The sequence below is a fragment of the Charadrius vociferus genome, unplaced genomic scaffold, assembly GCF_000708025.1.
Source record: "Charadrius vociferus isolate BGI_N301 unplaced genomic scaffold, ASM70802v2 scaffold147, whole genome shotgun sequence".
Taxonomy (NCBI): Eukaryota; Metazoa; Chordata; class Aves; order Charadriiformes; family Charadriidae; genus Charadrius; species Charadrius vociferus.
The window spans coordinates 1,587,130-1,598,565 of NW_009649570.1; the positions used below are offsets into that span (position 1 = coordinate 1,587,130).

Genomic DNA, 11,436 nt, shown 5'->3' on the forward strand with positions numbered 1-11,436 from the left:
GACCTTGCCTAAAAAAACTGTACTGCTTGGTGTGTTGACAAAACTAACAGAAAGCCACTCATGAACCCAAAGACCCAATTAACATGTTATCTTCTCATACTCCCAGTCCATATACCTGAAGTCCTTCTCTACTGAGGAGAGAATAAAGCCGTCAGTACTATGTCCTGCTATTGCTCTCACAAACTGGGCCCTAGAATCTGAGGGAATCGGGGATGGAAATACGGTTGGGTGACCTTTATCTCTCAAAATTGTAAGCTGTATTAAAGTTCCAACTTCCTATTACTCTCCTTAAGCATGAAGATTAAAAATAAGATTCTTGGAATAACTCAAAGCACAGGGCTTTCTTTGCAAAGGATTTAAGAGAGCTGGCAACTCTACCAAACTCAATTTCTGTACTGAAAATGTTGCATGTAACCATATGAATTAAAATCTACTTGCCCAACAGGAGGATGCTTTCTCATCCTAAAACTCAAAGCATTAATTGTTAAAGCAAGAAGTGTAACATAATGGTATAACCTTTATAAATCTGTAACTTGCTAAAATAAACTTAGCAAATATACTGTGTAAGAGGTCAGACTAAAGGATTAAATCCTATATATAATTGTCCAAAGACAAGAATTCTTATGTTCGGGCAAGTCTTTCTCATCGGTTAAAAAAAAGAAATATTTTGGGGCCTATTTTTTCCTTATTAATAATTAAACACATATGCATTTAATTAGACAATAAGCCTGAGACAGCAGCAAAATGCTTTTCAATAAGGACAAAATTCAACTGTGAAACCGACTGCCACAGGCCTTTCTGAAGGCCAAGCCTACTTAATGTCAAAAAATACTAGATGAATAGAGGTGAGTGTGATTACTGATGGTTATTTAGCACCGTGGAAACAAAGCCTAGGTCAGGAAGTTTCTAAATCATGCATGCTCTAGAATATGATACTAAGGAAGCGGGTACTTTGTACACACTGTCACAGATTCCTTTGCTCCTGAAAATTATGTGTTTCTGCTTTGGCAATATGCCACTAAAGTTTTAAGTATGTTTCACATAAAGTTAGGCCAGTGACCTGGACTACATTAACTTCCAAAGTCTACGCCCTGTATTATTATTTTTTTTCCTGTCAAATATTCACCTTGAATTCTAAGCCAAATCATCCAAAAGCCACCACTCAAATCTGTCTGGTGTACTTTATTTGGCTCTGAAACAGGTTTAATATACCTTTTAATTAATCCTTTTAGTCTGTTAAGAGTATCTGACACAGTAATGTGTTTTGTGCCAAAGCCCTATTTAAAATCCTAGATTTAGACTGAGTTTATGAAGCACGCTTCTATTTACCTCCAAAAAACTCAGGAAAAGATTGGGACCTTTCTAGCACCAAGAAGCCCGAACTTAGGACTTCATCTACAGAAGATAGATATATATTTTTTTTTTAAAAAAAGAGTTTAAATACTCTGCATTTCTTGTCTACTGTTCAGGTATTTCATTTCAAAAAATAAAAATCTATGGATAGAAGTCAACTAAAATAATCTGAACAGTTTTTAGCGACATGAGAGTACATGCTCAGTGTTCCCTTCAACAGTATACACCCTTCAGCAGTAAATGTGGTATTTATAACTTGTTTCACTATTTTTTAGTAAAATGCAGTCATCTTTGCTTCATGAAATGTACTTGTCACTTGAACTTACTGCTCTGAGTAAGTACAAAAAGATGAAAAGATACATTTGTATTGAATATCAATTTTTGATGAATTACAGGAGTATAGACAAGAAAGTGCAGAAAAGAAGCTCCACAGCCCCATCTGTTGGCTAATTAAGCTCTCAAGAAAGCCATCTACCAGCCTCCAGCCAACAATGCTGAAGTGCAACCGTTTCATTTTTTTGGTAGAATTCCAAGTTTTATCATCACAAATCTATGATATTGGTGTATCAGTAACAACTTTTACTACCTAAGCACATAATAACTGAGTTTCTAATACACTTGTGTGATTTTTAATTTATTTTAAATTAGAACAACAGAGCACTCCATGTGCATAGCACTGCTTTTTTGAGCAAGGTTGAGATTGACTTGCTTGCATTTACATTCATAGATAAATAGTTTATAGTGAAATTGCAGTGTTTAAGAGGTGGCCCTTGATTATTTTTTTTTTTAAGCCTAGGCTAAAGCCACTTGCTTCTAAAGCCAAGGGCTTGAATGTAAATTTTTTTTAAAAGGCATTTACTGTATTTTGTAAGTCACAAATGTTTCTAGGTCCCACTGACTTGAAGGGACTAAGACAGCCAAATCTTGAGCATATGAAATATGACCTGATTGTGTTAAAAACATAGAATCTAGCATCTGAGTGATTTAAAACGAATCATCTAATTATACTGTAAGTAGAATAACTCCTTCATACGAATGCAATGCTATAAATTGGAAGAGGGCAGGTTTAGATTAAACATTAGGAAGAAGTTTTTCACTTTGAGGGTTGTAAGGCACTGGAACAGGTTGCCCAGAGAGGTTGTTGAGGCCCCATCCCTGGAGGTGTTCAAGGCCAGGCTGGATGTGGCCTTGGGCAACCTGGTCTAGTTGGCATGGCAGGGAGGTTGGAACTCTATGTTCTTCAAGGTCCTTTCCAACCTAAACCATTCTATGATTCTAATTACAGTAGGACAGAGTACTTCATACAGCAAACCGAACAAGATCACAGTATGACCACAACAAGGTCAAGGGCTGTTATAGAGGTTTTAATCTATAAAATCCTACTGTAGTGAACCTATTTGTACCACAACAGAAAACAGCTGCTGCAAGCCTTAAGCTTGGTTAAGGTCAGTTGTGATGGGGCTCCCAGTGCTGAAAATGGTGAGAGAAGAGGGTGGGGGAAAGATGGGAGCTAATGCACTTTTCCTATGTAAGCACTGGTCTGTTTAGAGGAATCAAAACTAATCTTACAGGTGGTTGAAAGGAAAAGTGTAGAAAATTACTCAAAACTAAAACAAAACACATACATAAAAATTAATCAGTGTTGAGAAATACTACTGCTGACCTCCTTTGTTAAATTATCTGTAGACAATTCCACATAGTGCCAATGGCAGGGGGGAGAGGTTGGAAGTATGTTGATGAAAACTTGTGCTCCTGTAGGAAGGACATTACCTCAGAGTAAACTGCAGCTGTATTAACAAATGCAAATTAAATAGCACTCAACATTAAGAAAAGAAGCTTAAAAGCAGTCTGGAACTTGAGACCTACCTGCTTGTTCTGCTAAGTTAGGTTGCCTACCTTCTCAGTCAAAATCTGAGTCCCCTACCCCCAAATGAAGATAACTGGTATCAGTATCATCAAATTGAGGATAAGCAAGTAAATTGTCATTCAAAATCTAATAGCAGTTAAACTCTATCAAGGTCCCACTGAAATTTGGGTATTCTATACTAAAATTTGGGTATCCAACTAAAGTTTCAGACTAACTGCTGAGTTTCAAAAGCTCTTTAAAAGAAGGGGAACTAATAAAGAATCTTAGTAATGCAGGATCATCTGACTTAATTATGTTCTTTTTCAGTCCAAAAAAAATACTTTCCTGTCAAAGGACAAAATTCTACTCCTGCTTAGGCCAGAATTGTAATGAGCAATCTATAGGACCTCTAAAAAGACATTGGCTGCTGGGCAATTTTGCTTTTTCACAACTAACCATGCTATTATTCAAAACCCCATAAAATAAATGGGCTCCTTATCCACAAATCTTCAGGTCTCTTATGTTCAATAAAAAAATCTTTTTCTGCAAAAAGAGCTGCAAGACTAGTCCCCTTTATGCTGGAAACAATTTACGTATAGTAGATTGGGGGTGGGGTGGAATGGTTATCTAGCTGAGATCTTTGGGGTTTGGTTTGAGAAACAAAAGAGAAGAGAGCTATTGTATGTTGAGATCACAAGCTGAAAAGACCACAACCAAAACAGACAAAATGAAATATGTAATGAAAGATGGAAAGGGAAGAGTCATGACAGATGATGGACAATGTAGCATTCCACTTGCATCCTGTCTTTGACAAACTTAATTTAAATAGGCTGTACAACCGTATCATACTGAAATGCAAGAATACAATGTAAATTTAAGTGACAATATGGCAGACAGACTTCACTGTCAAGCTCCTTATTCAAAATAACTTAAGATTATTGTATTCTGCTCCCTGCTGTGATGAAAATATATTCAACAGATGTCAAACTGAAAAGAATAGCATTTGGCATGTACAAAGCATGTTATTGCCCTTTTAACTACCTACTTGTGGTGTTTAAAGCCAACAATTGCTGAAATAATTATTAGCACTGAGTATAACTGGCAATGTGATGGAGTCTTCTCCATGTTGCTTTAGTGATAAGGTATGGCCTAGCGGGGGTTGAGGGGAATCCAGATCTCAAAACTCATGTTTTAGGAGTACTGAAGAGTTGAGAAAGTAGATGCATTTCCAGATTATTTGTTGGAAAAATACAGAACTCATGAATGTCTGTTAAACTGTAACTTAGAATGATATTTTGCCAATTTCTCAAAGACTTGTCCTTTAATTGTATTTTTTTTATAGTTCTAATGTTTAATACACTTTGAGTGGAACACTTTTCTCAGCTTTGTATGATCTACAAACTCACACTTAAGTACTCTAAAAACTTTTATGATGAGTGTTTCCAACAGTGACAGGATTTTTCTCTTTTTCTCAACGCAATCGCCAGGTCCTCAGAAAAAGCAGTTGCACCAGCTATCAAAAAACACCAGAAGCACCAGAAGAGCAGCAACCTACCCTGACAAGTAAGAGACAAAGGTTCAGATTACGATGCTTGTTTGTGAATTGAAATGTTTGAAATGTCATGTGTGCAATTCATTCAACTGAATTACAGAATATTACGCTACCTTAAAACAAGCTATCTCAGATATCACACCAAGGTACTTAACTTACCCCTCCCATTGTAATGCCATCGATAAGTGCCACGTATGGCTTCTTGCAAGTGCCTGTAAGAAATGTAAAAAAAAAAAAAAAAAAAAGGCATTTTTTTTTCAAAAGAGCAGACCTATGACTAACTGAATACATGATACATTTCCCCGTGTCTTACTTCAGCAAAAGCAAATAAATGGTAAATTAAACAGTAAAATATCAACTTAAAATGAAGTTACTTAATTTCATTCTTAAGCAATGGAAAGAAACACCAGTTACTGATGTAATGCATTCTGAGTGTTGTAAGAGAACATTATACAACCATCAAATGTCAGATTGTTTGCTGTGTCAGTACCTGACAATTTAGCTACATCTGGCTATTATAAATAGCTTTGCAGGATGCTGGGACACAACAGTTTCCCTTTTACCCCATCTCACAGCCTAGATTAACAGCGCAGAGTGCGTACCAGCACTCCAGTACTTTACTACAAAGCCAGATACATTGGTAGGTTTCAGCCAAAATGTGATTATAAACTACTGCAATGCAAACGTGTTCTGTCTTGCCAACTCTGTTGCATACTACAACCCTGAATGTAGCACAGGCAGGTCAAGATGATAATGTCCTAAAGTACCACAGTTTTATCCATCAACTGCTGGGTCTTTAGGAGGAGTAGAACTAAAGACCTCATGCTTTCAATTACCATTCATGGATAGATTCAGAAGTTCACTGGGAATGAAACTGCTGCCTCACATTCAGTGTTTTCGAGTCAGACTTAAAGTGCAGTCAGATTGTTGATACAGGTACCCGCTGAAACCATGTTGCTAGCTTTTCTGCAGCAACTATAGATCCTTGTTTAAAAAAAAAGAACTATTTTAAAAGGCAGTTCAATCCTCCAAATTAGGAGTTAGAAAATAAAACAGAATTGCATTAACATGAACATACAAGCTAATGCTTGAGCTCTAGATGCTAGTCTTTGTGCTAAATTTCTATAGAAGCATGCCTTTCCAATAGCAAATGCTGTGAAAGCAGCTCCTCTGTGTATTTTTAAGTTGTAAAATATAATATATAAATAAATCTTTTTGGCAGAAATCTTAGTCTTAAAGGAATACAATCATACCAAAGTTATCAAAAATCTAGGTTTTGTAATTACATGCATTATAGACATAGAACACCCTAATCATTTAAAAAAACCCCAAACTTTTAAAGTATGTACCCTTGCAATATTTGAATAGACTAGTTAGTTGGAAGGGACCTACAATGATCATCTAGTCCAACTGCTGTGGTAATACTAGTTTTTCCCCAAGTACATGAAACTTAAACTATTTTTCTTGACAAAGACAAGAAAGGCACATGAGAAACATGCTAAAACTGGAAATCCTGTCAAATGAAGTAAAAACAACTTTTCAGAAACTAGTCTTACTCCAATAACTCTATGCTCCTCCGTTGACCTAAGTTGATACGCAACATACTTGCCTTCCTCCTGTATTGACTAACACTGGATACGATGTTTAAAAACTCAAACTGTATTCAATAAAAGTATGTTTGGAGAAGTTTCTTCTCACCAAAACATTACACTCTTGACTTTTACCCTAAAGAATTAATATCCTGTACCCCAGTAAACCTTACCCAGTGTCTTTCCTGTTAGTTACTTTAAGACCACAAACTTCTAGGTTCTTTGCAATAAACTAAGGCATTAAGTCCCAGCCTGAGTATTCATTTATGCAGTTTATTTAAATGGAAAGCTTTAACATAATTAGATCTTCTGCTTTCTGACTGAGTATTAATGATTTTTCCATGCATCTATTTTTATCTCAGGTCTTCTTTGAAGCAGACCAGTGATACTCAGTACAAAACTGCACTGTCTACATCTAAGACTTAATTCAGCCATACCAGAAATATAACTAACCAGAACAATGGGATGGGATAAGGTAGCTATCACAATAGCTTAAACAAAACAAACAAATTCTGCAGGCAAGTTATAAAAACAATATATGTTACACTACTGGTATTGAATTTGGTTACAAAAAAAATAAAATTACTACTTCTATTATGTTATCACAGTCTTATATAGATTAGAAAAGAGTGAAAGTGAATTTGCATTCAAAGCCGCTATTAGGAAAACTGTACTGCTTCAGAATTTGCAATTAAACATACCAATGGCATTGTTCAGGATATATTCTTCTCTGAAGAAATCTTGTGCCAGTCTATCTCCAGCTTTTCCTGCATCTGTGATGGCTTAAAAGAAATAAAAATTCTAAAGATAACTATAAGTTTAATAGAAAATACAAGTAAAAAAATTAATATTACGTAGTAAGTTTTTTTCCTACAGCAATGAAACAGCAACTTAATCCTGCTTTATTTTATTTGACAAAATTCGCTCACACTTAAATATGAACACGAAGTTTCAAATTTGAGTCAATTCTATTAAGCTGCAGACACTGCCACATACTTGTAAGAATGCAGTCTGTTTTCTATGCTAGGGAACCCCTCTTAATGTCTCCTATTCTTGTTTGTGATATTTTGTATCAATATATAGAACAGTCACTTAAAACTGACTATATTGAAGACTGAATACTAAAAATGTGAAGCCAATTAGAGTAGGACACAATTTAACAATAACCCATGCTGCTTGTTTACCTACAATTTAAAACAACTCCCAATTTTCACAGCTTGGAGATTTCCTACAGTTCATAGTTACAAAATAATCACACATACATTGATCATCATTGTCAGCTCTGTATCTAGTCACCTCAAACATCAGACACAAAAGAGCTACCTATTAGGACCCTTCAAATTTCTTGTAAAGAATCTGTCAGTAATGAAACTCTGGGAAGAAAAAGGTATAGACAAGAACCCTCTCTTTCCAGGAATGACTGCCTGCTATTATTGGTTATGCATAAACCCCCAATTTTTTACTCTTTTATACAGTGTTCTGACAGCTGTCTCCTGACAAATAAATTGCATCTGCACATCAAGGTGTCATAAGAAGTCAGCACAACTAATCTCTCTTACTGTTGTGTAGCAAGCCTTTGTTTAACTGATTCATAGTAAATAAAGGAAATCAACAAAAAGTAGTAACTGGCAAAAATATTTCAAATGTTTAAGTGACTATAGTCCTTACCTCTGATGTCACCCCCAGCACAAAATGCTTTTCCTCCAGTTCCCTTTATAATTATTAGAAAAGTTTCAGGATCTTGCTCCCAAGCCTAAAAAGAAGTAAATGTTTCCACGTAAGGCTAAAGTCTGTGCAAAAAATGCTTTCTCTGTATACTGTCTGTAATTCTTACCTTACTCTTTCAAAAAGCAAATCGAGCTATACTTAAAATAGCTTGTCTTAAACTGAAGTTTGAGAGCTAAATGTCTTTCTGCCACTCCTGTGTCCTATTCAACCTTGACATCAGCAAAGCTGCCATGTGTATTTCAGAGAAACGTCTATGCAGAGCTCCCAACATCTTGAAGAAAGGTAGCACTCCCTAAAACTGTGCCAAACCTAAATCTCAAGGCGATCACAATGCTGGGGCAGGAATTTGGGAATATGGAAGATGTAATAACAATGTTTCAGGTCAAATCATGAAAGTTGTGTAAATCTAAGATGCAGGGCAAAGAAAAAACAGCATTTAATTTGTTGATGGATTTTGTCAAAATGACTGCAATCAATCGACTAGACCAAATCAATTTGCGCACAGATGTTTTCCTAGCTACAAAGACTATGGGTTTGAATTTCAGGTTTTTTTCTGAATTAAATGCACTGGTACAAGACTTCAGCAGTGGTCCAACAGTATTGAGAAAAAGATGCCTTTTGCAGGGCTTTTTCCCTTCTTAAACTATGCTCATATATCCCTTATTCAAGTAAGCGAACCCAGATAAAAGAGAAACAAGACATTTCTGTATAACAGCAACTGTACTTAAAATTATGCCACCTTTTAAGGTTGTGCTTCAAAAAAAGCCTGGTACTCAGCACTACAAATTAAGTATTTCTTTCTTTAAATGTTCTTCAAAGAATGCACAAATTTGCAACACAACCGTCTACCAAAATACCAAAAGGTGGACAACTCTCCAACAAATACTGGTATCTAATAAGTTTGACTTTGTGCATATGATAAATAATATCATTAAATTTAAAAAGACCGTTTGCATGCTTAAAATTTCACACTACTTCACTAGCTTGTAGAACCAGTGCCAGTAAAAGCATAAAGAAGTCCTTTAAGAAATGACACTAACAGCAACTTGCTTCCTAATGATTTGTATCTTTTATTTCAGCCACACAGCCTCCCCACAAAACATGCACCCAATCAAGAGGCAACACCACTGTATAGCTTGAAATTCATGCATGCTGACCGACCAGCTTTGGCTGTTGCCAGAAGGAACATATAAACACCAAACACTTCTTGCTTTTAATTCAGTTCTGGTTTTAATACGGGTGTCTCTATCCAGATGCTAAATTTAACTTTTCTGACAGCTTGTTTCTTTGACATGTCTTCTCCTCTAACTCGCTTGAAACTGTCTGTTCTTTCCCATCCTATAAATCTGAGCCCATTGGCCAATGCACTTACACAGACTTTAATTCTTCAAATCAGTATACTAAGTGTCAGACTGAATTTTAAAATTGGTTTTGGATAACATATGTAAAGTGGATGGGTAGAAACGAAGCTACTAACCTTTATTTGTGGATAAATTTGTCGGATCATAGAAAGATTTAGCGCATTGAGAGCCTTGGGTCTATTCAAAGTTATTATTCCTGCGCCTCCTCTCTTTTCCAACAGCACTTCAGCTGTCAAATCTGTATGCTTAGACATCTTCTGTACATGCAAAACCAAAGCAAATGTCATCAGTTAGATACCTTGAGTAACATACATACAAGAGTGTTTATGGAAACATATTCTCAAAACGCATTATTTAAGATCATAAAACATGCGTTTTGGAATTGTATGCTCAGGCTTTCCCACTGTACTTTATTTGCATTTCCTAAACAGTTCTTTTGAAACCACTTTATGTTTGAGTCCTTCAGAGTAGTAAATCTCAGACAAGTTTTTGAGCCACACGCTCTTTGACAATGACATTTGAGTTCGTTTAAAAAAAACCCCACACAACACTACAAAACACAAACCCATCGTTCTTTAAGACTGATATTCTGAAAATACCTGCAAGAATTATAACAATGACAGTTCCATGTGTTCCTACTGGCAGTGTGACACTGCAAAACTAAATGTGCACTTGGCTTTTGTCTGTAAGTAACTTTCAACAGTAGAGAACAAATAATTAAATTATTTTTACAATCAGTTTCAAACTCACTGTGGAATGATATGTAAGGAATATATGGAAGCTAACACAGAAACTAACTGTAAAAGTAGGTAAGGCCAAAATAATTTAAGCTTTAATTTACAGTACAATAAAAACTTGTAAGAAAGTGCTCAAAGCGGACAATGTTATGCCTCAGTAATAAATGATGGCATTCATAACCATTGCAAGCAGACACATTAGAAGTTGCACGTGCTGTCTGTCTCGGGGGAGTTAAGAGTCCTAAAAGCTTCCAACTCAGTCAAACAAGATGCTGTTCTTACCAAATGTTGTAATATTACTTGTAGTCTGTTGAATGGCTTCAGCCTGAAAAAGAAGTATCAAAAAAGATAGCTAAAACCATAAACCCCAAATATATGATTGCTGAGTTAAGCAAAGCTTTGTCAGAAAAATTTCTGAACACAATTGTTTTACATTCTCCTTTTCAAAATCAAGTAAAATCAGCACAATTTCGATACCAAAACAGTTGGAAATTTCTTTGCTTACTAGTAAATAGGTATCAGATACCAATGCCAACTACTAATGTTTTCGATGTGTTCAATTTAGAAGGTGAACCTGGAAATAATAAGACAGAGTTTGAGGGATATGTTTGCTACTTAGCAGTTTGTCTTTTGAAGATTTATAGCCCTTTTCCCGATGTTTAAATATTAGCATTTTTAAGTTTGGGGGATATGTTTGGTACTTAGGAGTTTATGTCTTCTAAAGATTTATAGCCCTTTTCCCGATGTTTAAATACTAGCATTTTTAAGAAAACGGTCATGTCAAAAACTTCTGCGTTTCCAAAGCTTCCATGACACCAACCCTGCCCTCATGTCCTTGTGTGTTCGCACCTTTACGTAGGGTTTATCTTAACAGCTGGAACAATGCTCCTGCCTCCACTGCTGACAGGAGATACGCGTGCTGGGACATTCTGTGAACCCGTTACTCAATTTAAGTACCGAGGCAGTTATTTATTAATTGCCTCCATATTCTACTGAGGAAGACAGTTAAGCATTCACTGGACTTCAGACACCAGGCTTTTGTCAGCGTTAACGAACCACCTGATCTTCCAGCTTACCTAAAAGCACAAAACACCGCCAATTAATGCATTACATGCAAATGTCACGGCACCCTGGGCTAATTTTTATGCACACGCTCATTTTAGAATGGGAAAGTTAACCTAGGCCTGGCTTATCTAGGCCTAAATTCTGTTTTATGCTGCTTTGGGGGTTTACAATCCCCGGCTCTAGAGGCCTTACCGGCCCGTGGCTC

General features: G+C 36.1%; 1 protein-coding gene across 1 annotated transcript in view; it reads right to left on the minus strand.

Annotated features, from left to right (window-relative positions):
* The window catches only part of HIBCH (3-hydroxyisobutyryl-CoA hydrolase), a 66,067-nt gene that overhangs the window by 33,951 nt on the left and 20,680 nt on the right, over positions 1-11,436 (minus strand). The window contains exons 4-8 of the mRNA XM_009890219.1: positions 10,449-10,491; positions 9,546-9,686; positions 8,009-8,093; positions 7,042-7,122; positions 4,911-4,963 (exon numbers count right to left, since the gene is read on the minus strand). Of these exons, the coding sequence (XP_009888521.1) occupies positions 4,911-4,963; positions 7,042-7,122; positions 8,009-8,093; positions 9,546-9,686; positions 10,449-10,491 (403 nt within the window). The remainder of the gene's footprint in view (positions 1-4,910; positions 4,964-7,041; positions 7,123-8,008; positions 8,094-9,545; positions 9,687-10,448; positions 10,492-11,436) is intronic.